The 18,306-nt window shown below is 43.0% G+C and overlaps 1 protein-coding gene across 2 annotated transcripts in view; it reads left to right on the top strand.

Moving 5' to 3' along the window:
- Window positions 1–2,717, top strand: part of LOC134537076 (chondroitin sulfate synthase 1) — a 143,380-nt gene extending 140,663 nt beyond the window's left edge. For both annotated transcript variants that reach the window (XM_063377323.1, XM_063377314.1), the window contains exon 9: window positions 1,657–2,717. In XM_063377323.1, coding sequence (XP_063233393.1) covers window positions 1,657–2,496 — 840 coding nt within the window. In that variant the 3' untranslated portion in view covers window positions 2,497–2,717. The remainder of the gene's footprint in view (window positions 1–1,656) is intronic.
- The last annotated feature ends 15,589 nt before the right edge of the window (window positions 2,718–18,306 follow it).

Raw genomic sequence — 18,306 nt, 5'->3', positions numbered from 1 at the left:
GCGCTCGCGGTACAGGGCAATATAGGAGTTTTACTGTGTCCCGGCTTGCGGAAGTTGTTTGGTTTGCCCTGGGTTAAGGTCAAACTTTACAGTACAATGCGTAGTACTAAATTCAATGAGTGCGAAAGAGAGGCATCGACACGGGCCGACGCGTGAAACAAAAGATTTTGTATGAGTAATTAACATAATAAGGAGTGCCGCTCAACTCGGCACGCGCGCGCCGGGCGGCGCGGCGTGATGCGATGTTGCTGTTCGTATGTAAACAAACAAACGTTATAAAGAGCTCTGTCAGTGATTTCGCAGTTTTTCTTTTAAATAAATATTAAAAAATAGTTGGTACGCAAAATTTTAGATAAAAATGGAACATTATAGTGTGTCTGACACATGTAATGAATGAATCATAGATCAGATCTCAACCCGCTTCACTGGCCACCCGCCCCCGCGGGCTGCCGCCCGGGGCGGGCCGCCCCCTCCGCCCCACCCACGCTACGCCACTGGTAGGGCCATATGGCTGAACTCCTATTTCTGTTGATAAACAGCATCATGTTTTTCATTTATTTCAAAAGATGTCTTACAAATTTCAACCAACATGATCTGGGAGAAGTCAATGGGGAATGTCAACACAAGCATGGCATTGTAATCATCCACTCTACATTCCTTAAACTGTTTCTCGTCTTCAGGTTTTATACTCTTACCTGTCAGAATTTTATACAAACCTTTGGCCTTCAGAGCACAAGTTATTTGAAATTTCAGCTGTGAATAATTATGGCCATGATATTTATTAATACTACATTCCATCATTATGCTTTGCAATGTTCACAACAAGCTGTAACAAATCATTTTAAAATAGCTGTTCTTAAACACCTGTTAACTATAGGATTCCTTTTTTTTAAACATACACAATTTATCAAGACACGTTTATTTTACATGTTTGTTTACAGCACATCACTTTACAATTGAACTAACCACATTACCAATACCATGATCTTGGCCAAAAGCCATAGCTAGGAGTACCAACAACTTAACAGAATTGCACTCTTATAGCAGCTCTGAACTGAAGTGAGACATCAAAAAAAAAATTTGCAAGCTAGCAAAAGGCTTCTGGAAATTTAAGTTTCATAACTTTCAGTGTTGTTATTCTTCATAATGTTTTCTCGACTTTTGTGATTTTCATAATGTATAGACACTCTGACAGAAGAGCTGGCATCCCTATTGGTTGGCCAGACCTGTTCTTCCCTTGTAGTCTGGAGTGGGGGTGGGGGAGTGGTAGGTGGGAGGGTAGAGTGTATTGAAGAAACCAGGTGCCAACTGCTAGACTATATGAGATATCTTTTATGTAAACTGAAACTTTAAAAAGTTTTAAATTTATATTTTTATTTTATTTTAAGAAAACAGGGTATTTAGTGGTGGATCAAAAAGGGTGGTTTGAGTGGTTAAAGTGTTATCCCTTCTGAACACACTTTTACACATGCTAAAATGATATTTTCTGAGAAAGAAATAAATTTTGGATCCCAACCAAACCCTCACTTTACTATTTCAGAGCTTCTGGATTCACACTTAATTTATTTGTCTGTGTTTTTTTATAATATGCTCTTTTTTAAGATATTTGATTTAAGATACTAGCAGCAATATAATAAGACTTTTCTCTTTCTACAGGATGCTGTGCACAACAAACTCATTAACTTCATCCTCCCGTTGTCCGGGCGAGCTGATGCGTTCCAGCGTTTTGTGCGGGTGTTCGAGGAAGTCTGTCTGCAGCAGAACGAGCGCGTGTCACTCATTGTGATACTCTATCCCAGCGACACCGAACCAACCAGCTTCAACCAGAGCGCCAACATTGTGCGTCACTTGCAGCGACAATACCCGCAACATCGTGTGGTGCTGGTGCAAGCGTATGAAACATTTGCTCGAGCAAAAGCCCTCGAAGTTGGTTCTTCTCAAGTCACAGATGACAAGGAAGACCTTCTGTTCTTCATAGATGTTGACATGGTGTTTACTTCAGGGGTTTTGGATACAGTTCGTCTCAACACTGTCAAAGGCAAGCGGGCTTATTTTCCTATAGTGTACAGCGAGTTTGATCCAGCGATGGTTTATGACGGCAACGAGCATTCTACATCGCGTGATCATTTTTCGATCGACGAGAATACGGGGTACTGGAGGCAGTTTGGGTTTGGAATTGCTAGTATTTATAGAAGTGACTTTCGAATGGTGGGAGGTTTTGACACGTCTATACATGGCTGGGGGAAAGAGGACGTTGACTTATATGAGAAGGTTGTTTCTGCGAAAAACAATTTGACTGTGTTCAGGGCTGTGGACCCATCTCTAGTACATGTGTTCCATCAGGTGGACTGTGACCCTCATTTGGTAGAAGAGCAGCTACGCATGTGCCTCGGATCTCGTTACGACACGTTCGGAAGCACACAAACACTTGCCAGATATATTTACAACCACGATGAAATTCTTAAATTTGCCCGTAAGCGTAGGCAAGGCTCATAATATCAATTTGTTACCAAGCTTTTGGCTCTAATATAGTAGACAGTGAGTGGAACAATGACAATAAATTATTCTCAACGTTTTTATTTTTTTAACAATGTTGCGGAAATTGTAAATGATTATAGCTGCTATTGCAGTGAGCTGTTGTAGGGTAAATTGTGTTATTTTACACATACTATAAACATTTTGCATGTTAAGTTCAAATAAAATGTAAAAAAACATCACATTTCGTAAGAAAACAAAGTTTGTATTTATTTTGTTATTGTATATCATACAACATTACAGATAAATCTACACTATTATTCTGATCAATACTCTTCAAGGCTAGTGAAAACTCTGACCTAATGCTGTTTTTATATATGAAAACTGAGATTTGGAGTATCTGAATGATCAAAGAGTGACCACATAAAATGTTCTGCAAGAATCTGAGTACTTATACTTGTAGCCTTGAGATTAACCACATGAGATCAAGGGACTAAGAATAGAGTACACTCGAGACAAAAAAGAAATGACTAAAACCTGGGCTGCTAAACAATATGCCGTAATCTGGGGTGACATTGGTACACTTTTTGAGCTTTTCTTGATGTAATGTAACATAAAAATGAAATGGCATGATCAATTATATATTTTTTATATACACCTATACCTCTGCTTGAGAAATATATGTGGGTTTTCAGCATACATGAAAAATATAATTTATTAAAAAATATTTTCTTTGTACTAATTTCACCCCACATTTTGGGGTGAGATTAGTACATTAGGTTTTATAACTTGTTTAACATGGCCATATGTCACTGTGCCTATTTCACCCCAAGGAACTTTATCAAAACTAGTGAAAGAACATTGTAAAATCATTTTTAGCTTTTTTAATGTATTTTTACAGTTTATTATTTGCAAAAAACAAAACAAATGTGTTATGTTAAACAGGAAACACTGACCTAACCATTTCACCCAAATGTCTTCGTTTCAAACTTGTTCATATTTCAATGTCAATAGGTAACTAGCATTAAAATTTAAATAAATTTATTTACCAACCTTAATATGCTACTTTAACTTAATAAGTAAACAATATAATATTGTACAAAAGTATGATCTTAACGTTTTACAGGAATCATGAAAAGACCCCTGGTGGAAAAAAATGATTTTGGTTCAGGGATTGTTGAAATAATGTCCACACTCCTAAACCATATTTTGTCCTCTTTGTCGGGCCATACCCAAAACTTCTTTTTCTTTTGCATGCATTTTACTTCAAATTCGTTTGCACTCTTTTCCACATTTGTAATCTGCCCAGAATACAATTTGGTGTCATAATTAACAATCACAAAATCACCAACTTGCAAAGATGAAAATGATGGTTGTTCTGGTGGTGCTGTGCTATGGTGTTGATCACCTTCCAAAGCTGTTACTGCATCATTACTGGAACCGGAATGTGTTGGATTGTCTTCTTCTGAATAATTAAGACCCTCTTCATTGCTGTCAGTACATTCACTATTCTCATCCCACAATGTCTCACAGGTTCTTTTTCTTCTACTGTTTCTTGTGTTGTTTGTTGCTGTATCATTGTCATTCTTTTTTTTGTTTGGTAGGGAGAACTTTCTCAGAAGTCCTTGTAGAGGAAGTATAGGAAGTACCAACTTCCACTACATCACATCCTTGGAGGTCAGCAGCTGTGATTCCTCTTCCCGGAATCAAACTGAGTTTCCGTTTTTTCCTTTTCTTGGCTCCAACAGTTTCTTCTCGATTTGTCTTCAGAAAATCCATGAAGCTTTCTTGCAGCTTTTCTGTGTAGTTGGGAAGCTTATCCATTGCAGAATCACATAATCTATTCAACACTTCCTCTGGCTTCAAAGGAAAAATCCCACATTTGCGGAATCCAGACTTCAAGTTTGTTTCAGCCCTTTCGCTGATGCTCTTCATCAATGTAGACAGAAAACCAGGAAAATCCTGCTTAGGTATAGTACCGCAGCATCGCCCATAGGGTGTATTTTTCCACTCATTGAGGATTTCCTTCCATTTCACCTTCATTGGACGAAAGAATGCCACATCCAATGGCTGCAGGAGGTGCGTTAAATTGGGAGGAAGAGCTACAAAAGAAATGTAATGCTGTTCACAAAGTCTCAAGACATCCACATTGAAATGTGAACTAAGGTTATCACCCAAAATCACTTTCTTGCCAGGCTGCTTCTTTAAGTGAGGAAGCAGGAGGAATTCAAACCAGTCGTGGAACAACGTTGAATCCATCCAACCCGATTTACTTCTATTGTACCTGGTCCCTGGTGGGCCTCCTTCTTGCCATGTTGAGTAGATATGCTCCGCTTTGTAAACCACGTACACTGGGATGAGCTGTCCAGCAGCATTGCCACAGAGCATCAGTGTAGTGCAAGCCTTTGTGGCATTCCTAATTCTTTCTGGATATTTTGTACCTTTTTTCACCAAAACCTTAACATTGCCAGGATCGTCCACTACATTTGTCTCATCATAGTTATAATTGTTTGTCAGGGGGACACCTTCCATCTCTTTTTCAAGATGAACAAAAATTGTGAAATTGTTTCTTGATCGACCCTTGCTCTTGACAGGGTTATGTTTTTTGCCATTCTTGCTGAAATATCTGGATGACGTTTAAGGAAGCCTAATATCCAATCATTTCCAGGAGTATTGTTGTTATTCTCAAAAATTTTCACCTTTCTGCCCATTGTAAGGTATGATTTCACAATTACCTTGAGGTCAGTTGTGGTCACAGGAAAACCGAACGTAGACATTCCAATGATGTGTGCTGCAATGATTTCCTCTTCCTCCATGGAAAATACTGTCTGTCCTCCAGAACATCTTGTAGGTGTTTGGGCTCCATCATATGATGACTTTGCCATTTTCAGACGAAACACAATTGCATTAAGTGGAATTCTGTATCTGTAAACATATACAGCCAATTTAAGCATTATAGACAAGATGATTACCGGTATGGAAAACTAGGGTACCTACACACTACCATTAACTTACATTTCAGAGGCTTTCCATAAAGATAATTTCTTCTCAGCAACATCTCGCAAAGCCTTTTGTAATTGCTGTTCGCTGTAGTTCCTATAAGGACGGCTGCCAAGCCTCTTCACATACTTTCTTGGCATGCAGGTACATGTAATGTGCCTGACACAAAAAAAAAGATTGTTTTATAATCTCACCCCTTAAGGTTTTTACATTTTATACATCGTAACCTAAACATTTTTTACAACATAACAAAGAACTTTTATAAATTGCAAAATACTTAGGCCTACCAATAATAGTCAATCTAATGCAGTGAATCCAGACTGGCTTATTTTCATTGGATTCGGCCACCACACTAAGTTTTGCGAAATATTTCCTAAACCTCAACATTAAGAGTAAACAATTAAAATTGCGGCAAAAATATAAATACCATACATATGAGATGTATTATGGTTCACAATGACAAAACAACCTTTCTGACACAGATGGCAGTTAGATAGCTAACTTATGTTAATATTTAATATTTCTACATAATTTCATTAAAATTGCTACTCGAAACTACTATTGATTTCTGCACAGGATTCTAATTATTCAAAATATTTAAGATTAAATTTCAGTAGGTACAGTATTTCTCTTTTATTCCAAATATTTTTGAAGTGAAACTTCTTTGGGCATGATGAGAGTAAAATTTGAAGCCTGAAATTGAATGCAATGTTTTCTTGAAGCATTGTTGTGAAATGTTTCTGACTCAAAAAGGACAGAGAATATATACTTGTTTCTAAATCATTGGGTAAAATGGGCTTTTTAATATTTTAAGTAGTTTACCAATAATTAACAGTTTATTGTTTTGGTTAGGTAAGGTAAGTGACATTTAAAATACTATAGATTTTTAAAAATACTCGATTAGGTTAGGTTAGCAACATTAAAAATATTGTAAACAACATGTGAACGGTTGCTTCTGTACGTTTCATATTTTAGTTACCATGAGGCTATAATATCAACATTAGCGTAAATTTTGAAGAAATAAATTAAAAAATTTAACTAGGTAATGTTTTGACTACCTATACATAATTTTTTTTCATTTTGATTCTTAAAAAGTACCTTTTATAATTCCTATTAATACTATAAGTTTGTTTTAGAAAATGGTCTTAATTTTCTCTTTTTCTCCCTGCCTCCCTGCCGTTTTACCCCTTACAATATACTTATGAGTTGAGGTTTTGCCAAAGAAGTTTCATTCATTTCTATCACATGTACTGAATAACATGTGCTCTTTTTTTTAAGTTAAAAAAATTTAAAAGTATCACCATCATTTTCTAGAAACAAAATGGTATCTGTAGACTGATAATGTTAAAGGACCAGTATTGTACAGGCCAGAAGTCTCTTGAGCTGACAGCATGGGAGGGGTAAGTGGGGTGCTAGGGCATGGAGGGTAGATAATGCATTGGGTCTAGGGAGCAGCATTTACCCTTTGTGTACCTACTATACCAAATTAGGAGATAGTATTCACTAGGAAAAGAAATGAACTCTTCTAATTTTGGACCTAATGTCGGCTAGAATTAAAAAATCAACAGTACCTATTAAATACATGAAACAATAATTGATTACAATTTTCACACAGAAGAAGTAATGTTCATCTGGCATCAATTATATAACAGTGAGTTTGAGAGCAGCAATTCTAATGTGTTTATTAGTTTGAAAGAAAGTGGGACACTAATGAAGTAAGCAACACTGGATTTGATTGTGAAAGTTCACACTAAGAAAGCACGGAGATCCACAATGTAGAGTTGCATGAAAATGTGACAAAAAGGGGATGTGGCTGAAACAGAGGGTAGATGCATGTGATTAAACAATGCCAGCATAAATTACTGTCAGTGGAACTTGTTGAATCCCTCCGACCAAGAAAAAAGGCTTTCCATAGGAACATATTATTCAAAGAAACATGCAACAGATTCATTATGGTGGTAGATATATGTATGTATTTAGAATGGCTAATGTGGAACCAGATTTATTAAATTGACACTACTGCTCTGTATATTTCAATAGTTTTAAAAATCATTGTACAAAATGTATCATTTTAAACTAAGAAAGAAACAATCCTTTGCCGTCGTCGGGGTCTCGGGCTCGAGTCCCGGTGCGGCTCCTAGCGGCAAATGGCTGTTGTCGGTGTATTGTTTCCGGGTGGGCGCCAGACTAGCTCTGTTTCTAGTCGATAGGTGGGTCGTGGGGTCGGTTGCCCTGCGTGGCCCACTAGGACCGTCGGCGGTGTTGCGTGGGTTATGAGGAACTCCCTACTTGGCGGTGGTTGGGAGTCGTATGGTTAATTAATCAGACGCTGAAGTGATGCAACAAATGACGTGTGTCGTTTATTCATGCGACTGTGGGTTTGGTGTAATACCGTTGATTACACGCCACGTTGTACAGAGGGTGACGTCACACAATACAGAAGTTACACAATTACACAAAGTTAGTTTGAAAGTTACGTAATAAGACGTGGCACAAGTTCACAAAAAATGTTACGCGAAGGTGCGTTGCACAAGTTTATTGAATGTTACGCGTTGGCGCGTCGCACAAGTTTACAAAAGAAAACGTTCTGGATTCAAGGCGTCGCACAAAGTTACTAAATATTACGTATTAGCGTGGCACTAGGCGGTTCTGAGCCTGGTTGCTCAAAAGAGGGGTGAGGGCGATTGGAGGCGGCTAATCCCGTATATCAATGTCTCGAGGCGGTGTTCGCGTCCACTGTAGTGGAGCGCGGACCGCAGCTAAATTCGCTCAAGTTCCCTTACGGGGTGGTGTCTGCGCCGGAGCGACTGGTTTTAGTTAAAGTTCTGTTCTTCAGGAGGCGGCCTGTGCCGTATGCTGAAAATACCCCGCAGACCAAGTGTGGTGCAGGGGGTTTTAAAAGTTATGCGGCCGGATTAAGTCCTGGACCGAAAATTGGACCGGGTACGCACAGAGAGAGAAGTAAAAGGAGGTTTCGAGGAGTGACTATAATTACCAGAAGTGAGTTCAATGCAGACAATGGATGATGTCTCTCCGTGGGACGTGCGTCCGCCCCGGTCCACGAGTCGCGCTGTACTGGCGTGATGTCATGGTGCCCGGCCGAGGCTCGGTGGCCCTTGCACCAGGTTTGACCTTATTACGTTAGTTTCTAATGTGACACGTTAATAAGAGATTTTAAGGGCGCTAAATTCCTACATTAATTATTAAGGCTAAATTAACATCACTCGTCCCTTCTACAAATTGGAGTTAGTATGTTTACGAATTGTGTCCTCCAAATATACGTCACACCAGCGACTGTTCGTCTCTTGCTGGACTGCTCTGGTGGGGGTTAATAACGAACACAAGGGTTTAATAATTATGTCACATGGTTAATTAACTAATCTAGGCAGAAGGCCGCCAGGGGGACACTCACACACGTATCGACGTATTTACACACGTGAGTGCCCGGGCACTCCTACGTCGCACTTTCGTTAATCAACTTATAATTTATACATAATATTGTTTAATGTTCTGTGTTTGTTTTTGCAACATGGTCGGCTGTAATGTCGGTCTGTTTATTAGGGGGCCGGGTTCTACCTTGGTTGCTGGTGGCTCGCCTGACTCGGGTGGGCCATGGCTAGGGGCGCGTTCCGTTAGCGGGGTTGAATATTGGCAGTTGCAGGTCGGGCTTTAGGGTGGCCTTCGGTCGGACGACGTCAAACGCCCCCCCCCCCTCCCCCCTCGAGAAGCCCGACCTTGCGCCGCTAGTGACCCTGCCATGTGGGGCGCCCCTAGCTTCGGCAGCAGCTCCATCCAGGTGGTGCTCGCGGTGGCCGCAGCTAGTAGGTCCTGCGTACTGGGCCCAGGTCGTCCCACGTCGAACATCCGGGTGTCGGTTCGTCGGAGTGGTCCGGCAGCTGGTAGGGCCTGCGCTCTGGACCTGGGTCGTCCCGCGACGAATGTCCGGGGTGGTCCGGCAGCTGGTAGGGCCTGAGCTCTGGACCTGGGTCGTCCCGCGTCGAATGTCCGGGGTGGTCCGGCAGCTGGTAGGGCCTGCGCTCTGGACCTGGATGGTCCCGCGTCGGACGTCCGGGTGGTGGGACGTTGGTGGGGGCCCGTGGTGCCTTCTCCCGTACGTAGTCGTCCAGGTACCTGGGTGGTCGGCGGGTCCTCTGGGGGAGGTTCCCTGGGGCGTCTCCTGGGCCCAGGGGCCCTGGGGAGACGCGGTGGCGTCTGGCCGTAGATCGTTAGGGGCCGAGCGCGGCGTACATTGGTACGGGCGTCTCTCCCGCTCTGGGATGCCAGGCGGCCCCAGGTCGGTGGCCTCGTCGTCTGGTTCCGTCACCACGGGGATGGTATCAGCATCGCCGTCTTCTGTCGGGGTGCCGAGAGGGTCAGAGAGCTCGGTGATCGAGAGTGCCCCGACGCCGTCCTCTGGCGGTCCCGGTGTAGTCGTGGGTTCGTCAGTGTCAGGGGGCCACTCGATGAGGGGTCCTTGGGGCTCGTCTTCGAGGATAGGTGTCCCGCTGGGCTCGTCGGCTACCTCTGATGCCGGTGTGGCTGTCGTGTCTTCGTACACGAGCGTATGTGGTTGGCTCTGACCAGTTTGTCTTCGTGCCGGGGTGGTCTCGGGGGGCGTGTCCCCCTCAGGTGCTCCCACGGTGTCAGCTGTGAGTGCTGCTTCCTCGTCGGGGGGGTTCTCCCAGGGTAGGTGGGCCAGCCGCAGATCGTCGCGGTGCACCTTTCTGTCCCGTCTTCCGCTGGTTCGTACTAGAAAAGTGGTCCTCCCGAGCCGTCGGCGTACGGGGTGGGGACCGCTCCACCTTGGGGCGAGTCCAGCGCAGTAGTTGCGGGGCGCGTTGGAGAGGGGGTGCACGCGGATAAACACCTGGTCGTCTACCTGCACCGTGGGCGGGGGGTGTTCAGTCGTGGGTGTTATCTCCTGGGCGTATCGTCTCTGACGTTGCCGAGCCTCGCCGTGTTCGACGGTGCGTCGCTGATCGCGGTCGGCTGCGTCTTCAGCCGGGTGGGGTGGTCCGTGTGTGGTCCATTCCCCCGGCAGTGGCAGGTTGTGCCCCTGCACCATCTCTGCCGGTGTGCGGCCTATGGCGGCGTTGGTGCGTTTCCGGACGCAAAACAGGGCGTATGGTACGTTAATATCCCACTGATTGTGATCCGCCCCCAGTCGTATGCGCAGTTGCGCCTTCAGTTCCTGGTTCCGTCGTTCGGTGGGGTTTGCACTCGGGTATTAGGCCGGCGTCGTGTGGTGTTCGACCTCGTGGTCGGCGCACCAGGTCTTCCACTGACGGCCCAGGAATTGACTGGTGTTGTCTGTTAAGATGGACTGAGGGTAGCCCCAACGGTGACAGAAACTCGTTGGTCAGGATGTGAAGCAGAGTGGTGGCCCTGATGTTGCTGCACGGGTTCGCTTCGGTCCACCGCGTGAACAAGTCCGTCACGACAAGCAGGAAGCTTTTCCCGCGGGGCGTGCGGGAGTAGGGGCCCATCACGTCCAGCGCGATGGTCTGGAAGGCGGTGGTGGGCTCCCTAGGCCGTTGTTGCTCCTCCCCGTCCCGTCGCCGTGCCTTTCGTCTCTGACAGACCTCGCACTCGCGTATGTATTCACGGACGTCGTGGGTCAGGCCTGGCCAATGGTAGTGTCGGCCCACTTCGCGGCGGGTCTGGTCCGTCCCGGGGTGCCCGGCGAGGTCGTGGTCGTGATAGAATCGTAACGTGGCCTCTCGCGCCTCCGTGGGGACGTAGGTCCGCCAGTCGCCGTGGTTGCCTGGGGTCCGTGTCATTACTTCGCCGTCCTGCACGCGCCAGGTACCGTGCTCGGCCGCGGGGATCTTTCGACGCCGGCGGTCGGCGTCGGGTGACGTCTCCTGGGCTTGGCATACGCGTCGATACAAGTAGGCAGGAGTGTTGGGCGGTCCCTCCTTGTCATTGGCTTCGGCCGTGAGGCAGCTACACGTCGTGTCGCCGTGTTCGAGTGGGTTCGGCGTGACTGGTGGTAACATGACGTCCCAGTCGTCGTCGTCCCGCAGTTCGGTGTTCTGGTCGGGTTCTCGTGATAACAGATCGGGCAGCTGATTTTCGGTGCCGGGGACATGCTCTACCTCAAAATCAAATGATTGGAGAAACAAGGTTTTTGTACAGAAACTGAAATAGAGGTTTATTTTTAGGCATGTGTATATAAGAATATTTAGTTTACAAACATTTGGAATGTAAATATTACGTATTAAAAGGATTCAATTAATATGCTACTTGCTCAATAATAGATGCTAATTTATAAAATAATAGATGCTAAATTTGGAAGAAAAAAAATAGAACAATAGATGTTAAATTTGGAAAAAATACAGATGCTAATTTCTCCAGCTCCTACATAATGTACCATCAAAATGTCTGTTGCATAGAAATGGTTAAGAATCGAATTTCCATGCGAACATTTTTTTAGTGCTCTTGTGTTTCTAGGGCACGAATGTGCAAAATATCTGCAGAGCATAGGAGTTATAAAAATTTAGTATATTAGATTTCATGACATTAAACCATATCCAAAATTCATACAGCTTGATTTGAACATGTGCAGATCAGCCTATGCAATATGTCATTGAAATAATGGACATAGATTTTGTGGGTGCCTTATGAACATGACTTTCATCCAAGATGGCCAGTAAGAATTCTCTTGTGAAATGGTTTCCGAGTGCTTGCAGAGTACACTGGGGCCTCATTATAAAGTACCACACTTGAAAGGATGTCTCATTGAAAGTAGATCCCTATAATATATTTTACATTTAATAATAGCTCAGCATGAAAATGACGCTACTCCCGCTGCCTGTTTATGTTTTAAAATTAAATATGATTGCTTGAAAAGATCTCAGGGATTTTAATGGGGGTTCGGCCTCGTGGCTATAGGCAGGGGTGCGCCGTGGATCCGTATTCACCTGGGCTGTTCAGGCCACCCAGGACGCCTTGTAAATGATTAATAAACGAATTACAAAACACTGCACTTTATTCAACGTTGATACACTGATTGGTCCCGATACTGGCCGCGTCCGTTGTCGAACCGCTGTGACACACGTATAAATGCGGGCGAACAATACGCGCGACCAGGGTAGGTTGCAAAGTGAAATCAACGGGTTGAAGTGGTGGCTACGTGCCCCTGGGTAAGAGTCAGTACACAGTCACGGAATTGGGGTTGCAACAAATTATGTAGAAAAATAAACGAATAGCGGAAACCCTGTGATCAGGGTGGATTGCAGTCTAGCCTGCGACGAAAAACTAAAGTCTCGAAAATACGTAATCACGTCAGCGTGCGACGTACACGTAAAGTCTCAATGAATGGCAAGATAGTCACTTAAAACACACGTTACAAATTGCACTAAAATATGAAGAAAGTTACAATATGAAAGTTAGTCAGTACCGTAAAACGGGGTGAATAGCAACAATTTTAAACTTTGTAATCTCAAAGTTCATTGGTATATAATGATGTTGCCAACATATATATTTTTTATAGTCTTATCTTGGGTGGTAGTTTCTAAATCTATAATGTATATGCGGCAATTAAAATTATTAGTATTATAAATTAATAAATTTTTTGCTGTTGCAATTCACCTCCCGAATGGGGTGAATTGCAACAACAGTGTTTTTGTTATGAATGTTGCTAGTAAGACATCTGGAAGGGTGAAATGCAACAGTACATTCATGAATAGATTTTTATTAAATTATTTTCAAGTCATTACCATCATTAAAACTTAAGAGAATTAAAAAAAAAAGCAAAACATTAGGGCCTAATTTACACAAGTTAACATATTATTTCAAAATAAATGCGCATTGCACTTGTTTACATTTATATATAGCTGCAAATTTTGTGATCTAAATTAACACAGATTTCAAGCCACATCTTATTGATTCCACTTTTCTGATGATGTTGAAAATTTCAACACTCCTCTTCTTAAGACAGAAGGAGGTTTCACTCTGCCTATAATTTGAGAAAAAGAAAATGCACAAATATCTAAGACTAGAGGGTACACAAAAAGACCACCACCAATGAGATCTTTAGAATGAACTTTTTTCTCTCTCAAAAAACTCCCCTGAAACATGCCATCTTTTTGTTCTGGTGATTTTTGCACCACACCAATATAAAACTGGCTAAGAAATTGTACTAGCAACCAGTCTCCTTCTTTCACACAATCAATCTGTACACTAGAAACATTTTTAAATGTCTTGCCATTTCGCATCACGTGAGGTTGTGCCAATGTCTCTAGGGATGTGGATGGTGACTCCGATATCAACTCTTCTATTCTATCAGTGATTGGTTCTGATATATCACGCACAACACACTCCTCGGGATCATCAGTTTCTTCCGAATCACCACAAAAATCCATTCCTTTGACACTTCGACCTGGCACGACTTGAACTTTTTTCCTTTGTTGACGTTGTTTTGGTAGGTCATTGTACCGCATTGACTGCAATATGTTTACTACAACGTCATCAACAACAGCACCATTGGTTTCTCTAGAATGTAGACTGTGGTTAGGCAAACGAGAAAGAACTGCCTCAGCATCTATCGGAATAATTCCACATTTCCTGAAGCCTGATACTACATTCTTCTTCTGGTTAGGTTCGATCTTGGACATCAGTGTTTTCAACAGATGTGGAAAAGTGGTTTTTGGAACTGATGATTCCTTCCTACCTGGACCTTTTTTCCATTCTGTTAGTATTGTACGCCAAGCCATCTTCAGTGGTCTAAAACATGCCACATCTAAAGGTTGTGTCAAGTGAGTTGAATTGGCTGGAAGAAAGACAAATGAAATATCATGTTCGGTACATTTCTGAATGGTGTCAAGAGAGAGATGTGATGACAAATTGTCCCCTATTAGGACTTTTTTCCCAGGTCCTAATTTGTTACAATATTTTATTGCAATTTCCGACACCCAATCCTCAAAGCAAGAGGCATCAAACCAGCCAGAGATGGTTCTGTTGTAACGTGCTCCTTTTGGTCCACCTACTGTCCAAGACTCATATAAATGTTGTGCCTTGTAAACAACATAGGGTGGTAGGCCATCACCATTACCTGCTGCTGCAAACATGACAGATGTTGCAGATTTGCTGTGATTGACAACACGTTCTGGATATTTAATTCCTCGTTTTGCGATGATTTTCTTTCTACCAGGGTCATCTTGTAGGTTAGATTCATCATAATTTATGATGTGGGATGGTGGAACATCACATAGTGATATATCAAGATGGGAAAAATACAGCTTCAATTCATCATAGGAAACGCCTGCCCTGCTGCGTTTGATGTTCTGACACATGCGCTCTGAAAGTCTACCCTTATGTCGTTTCAAAAATAACCTAGCAAATTCTTTCCCAGGCATGTTGTTTGCAAACTTGCTCACACGACGACCACTTTTGTCTAAATAATGTTTTACTATCATTCGTAAATCATAGCCATCCATTGGATAACCCCACTCGCTCACCTGTACTAACCTGTCGACAATAAGGGTCTCCACTTCAGGAGGTAAAACCTGTTGTCCTCCAATCTGTCGTATTGTCTCACCTTTTTTCTTCTTTTTTATGAATCGCGAAAGCACTGTATGGTCAAGGTTGTATTTCAAAGCAGCTTTCCTGACACTGCATACTAGGCCTTTTTCAATGTCACTCATTGCACATTGCAACACTTCCTGTGAATGTTTTCTATATTGTCTGCTGCATGAATCACGAATATAAACGCGCGGCATTTTAACAATAATTACACTAGAGAAACGAGTTACACTGATTTACTATTGTTATGATGTCAATACACATCAAATTACTAACATTGTATACCCTGTGACATAACCTCTAGCCAAACACACACAACAAACAGCTGTTGCAATTCACCCCACTTTTAGACAGCTTGATTAACTTTACAGAAAAAAATTCTCAACTATTTAAATAGCCTCCAACGTTGTTTCCCTAAGTTAAATATCATGACAAGATACCACTAAGAATAATTTTTTACCATTGAATATATAACTTAACACGAGGAATATATTTTTCTAGATAAAGTTATTTCCTCTTTGAAAAGTAATATATTTTTACTTATTTATTCTGTTAATGCCACGCCAAGGAATATTCGGGTGCCATATTGGAAATTATTTTTTTAGGTACCCTGTTTTATGTATATTATGAAAATGAATTCGAGAAACCACATAAGATATATGTTTTTTCGTCATGAAGGATATTATTACACTCCGATGTTTTGTTGCAATTCACACTCCTGTTGCAATTCACCCCGTTTTACGGTATTTCACAAGATTCTCGATGATAACAATTAATTGGCTTCTGGAGCCGAAAACTGCGTGCCAATATTACGCTGTCCTTAAACTGGACATGGCCTTACGTATTAAGTTAAAGATCCCTGTAGGGAATAAATTATTAAGCTAAGAGTCGCACGAAGTATCGTGCGACTGCAGTGGGGTCGGCGCCGAGCTGAATGAAAGATTTGTAGAAACCCACACCATTGCTGAAATGTTGAAGAGAAACTAGAAGTGCTGGCTCGACGTTCGCGGAGCGTCCGACCCCTGAGAGCCCCTGATGGTAACTGAGCGCGAGACCGCCCGGCGGCCTCGCGCCTAAACGCGTGGAACGCGGGAAAACCGACCCGACCAGTTTTGGACTTAGAAACAAATTACACAACATATGCTTATAAGACAATTAGACATAATTTCCCTTACATGAACCCTTGTTTTAAATTGTTATTAATTTGGTTGTTTTAATTAACAAAATAATCAAGTGTTTAGTTAGGCGCATTGCCACACCCGGCCGGGCGCTGTCGTCGTCGCGGCGTTCGTTGCGGTGCACTTTCTTACACTTTGTGAAGATCATGTTAGGGCGTGTTCGACGCACATCGGAGCCCGTGTTGTTGTGGCATAACGACCTTTGCGGACCAGAGGGAGCACCGGCGGTTGGCGTCAAAGTATACACTTGCTATACTAAGAATCAAAATGTTTTCTACAACATTGTATTGATATTTCACCGTATGTTATTAAAATTTAGAGCTTAAAAATGGTTAATGTGCTTGTGAAGTAATTGTGAAGACATTTTGATTGTACATCTGTTTATGTATGTAATGTAAAATGTAACTTTCTTCTTAATACAAACCGTGAGCCTCCCCATGAAGCAAAATCTTGGCTATGCTACTGTGCCAATATGATCACATCCAAGAAATACTAAGCAAAGGACATGTATTTATTTAATGCAAAAAACACTACATCATGTACCTAACAACTAGTAATTGTACCTGGTTCAAAAAATCTATTCATTTTCATTAAAAACTTCATTTGTAATTGCAAAATGTAATTTGCAAAATAACTAGACTTTGAAACAGGTAAAGAAGAGATATTTATTTCTTATTCATAAGAAAAAAAATTGATACATTTTTTCATGTACCTTTATTTTAATATTTCCAATTAATTTACCCAATACATTCTGATTTGTGACTCAGTCGTATTAAAAAAAATAATTAAAATCACAATTAGTCCAGGTCCAGTGTTTTGCCGATAAGTTTGCTCTCAGGTGCCATAACACATATTTGCAAGTCCTGGAGGAAAGGAATAGTGTTACATGGCACAAAAAACCACCTGTAAAAATTTATTCATTCAAAAATAGGTACCTATTTATTTTAACCATATTTTAATGGGAATAAACTTAATGAATTAAAATTTTGACATCGTCCGAGCCTCCGAGCCCGATACGCCAGTACCTCCCACCTTCCCCTCCAGCCACGGCATTCAAACCTCCCGCCGCGTGTGTAGTAGGGGGATAGAGTGCCACGGACCTGGAAAAGATGGCGCGAGAGGCTTTTGTTGAGGCTACCCGGCGGCCATGTTTTTCCCGGCAGTTCTTCTTCGTCATCGCGGTGAGAGGGAGCTGAACTCGACGTAAACTGGACGTACCGCGGAGTGTTTATTTGAGTATGAGTTACCTTGTAGAGTTGAATTCGTAACTAAATGTGTCGACAATCTGTGCGCGCGCGCCCATGACAGTCAGCTCAGTGCTACCACGTGCGTGTTGTCTGAGTGCCGGATCACGTGTTTGCCTCCTCGACGTCTGGCGTGTGGGACGCCCTAAGAACCCACCCATCTAATCATCAGAGCGTGCCCGGCGCTGAGATCGGGCCAGGTTCAGGTGTCGCCGAGAACTGCAGCAAGGGGGTCGAGTCACGCCCTCACACGGGCGACGTCACGCCCTGAGGCGAGAGTCTCCGCCGGGTCCATGCCCCTTGACACGGTGGCGTCCAATAAACTCGTATGTCTCATTTACAATACCCCCGACCATGTCAAATTGGCGCCCAAGAGGTGGGGCGTGACAAAAAGCTGCCAGAATCACCGGGACCTGTGTTGTGCATGAGTCTGGGAGTTGTGCGGTTGTTGCACGGAGCGTGAGGAACTAAAGTTCGCGCTCGAATGTGCCGTTACTGCGCGGAGCGTGGGGTCTAAAGTTAGCGTGGAACTAATGTTCGCGCAGAGTGACTAACGGGACCTTGTCGCGACCGTCCACTTATCAACTCGCCGGGAGCTCGCTTCCAGGAATTCGGCACAGCGAGAGCAGAGGGACTGCTGTAAACTCGCGGGTGGAGTGTGTGGGTTAGACCGCCGTATGGGTGGCGTAGCGGGGAGGAGCAAGTTGAGTCCACCGGCCTTACTACCACACACCACCATGGCGGACAATAGCGTGAGCGTGGTAAAGTTGGAAATGTTGTACAGCCTGAACGAGATGTGTTGTGTAAAGTGTGCACGGCCCAGATATGTAGGCGCAGTACTAGGGGTAACATGGGCAGACACATGCACCTGTTTAGAACCGTGG

The sequence above is a fragment of the Bacillus rossius genome, chromosome 1 (genome assembly GCF_032445375.1).
Source record: "Bacillus rossius redtenbacheri isolate Brsri chromosome 1, Brsri_v3, whole genome shotgun sequence".
NCBI classification, from domain to species: Eukaryota; Metazoa; Arthropoda; class Insecta; order Phasmatodea; family Bacillidae; genus Bacillus; species Bacillus rossius.
The sequence above is the reverse complement of the archived record's forward strand: the minus strand, read 5'-3'. Positions and strand labels throughout refer to the sequence as shown.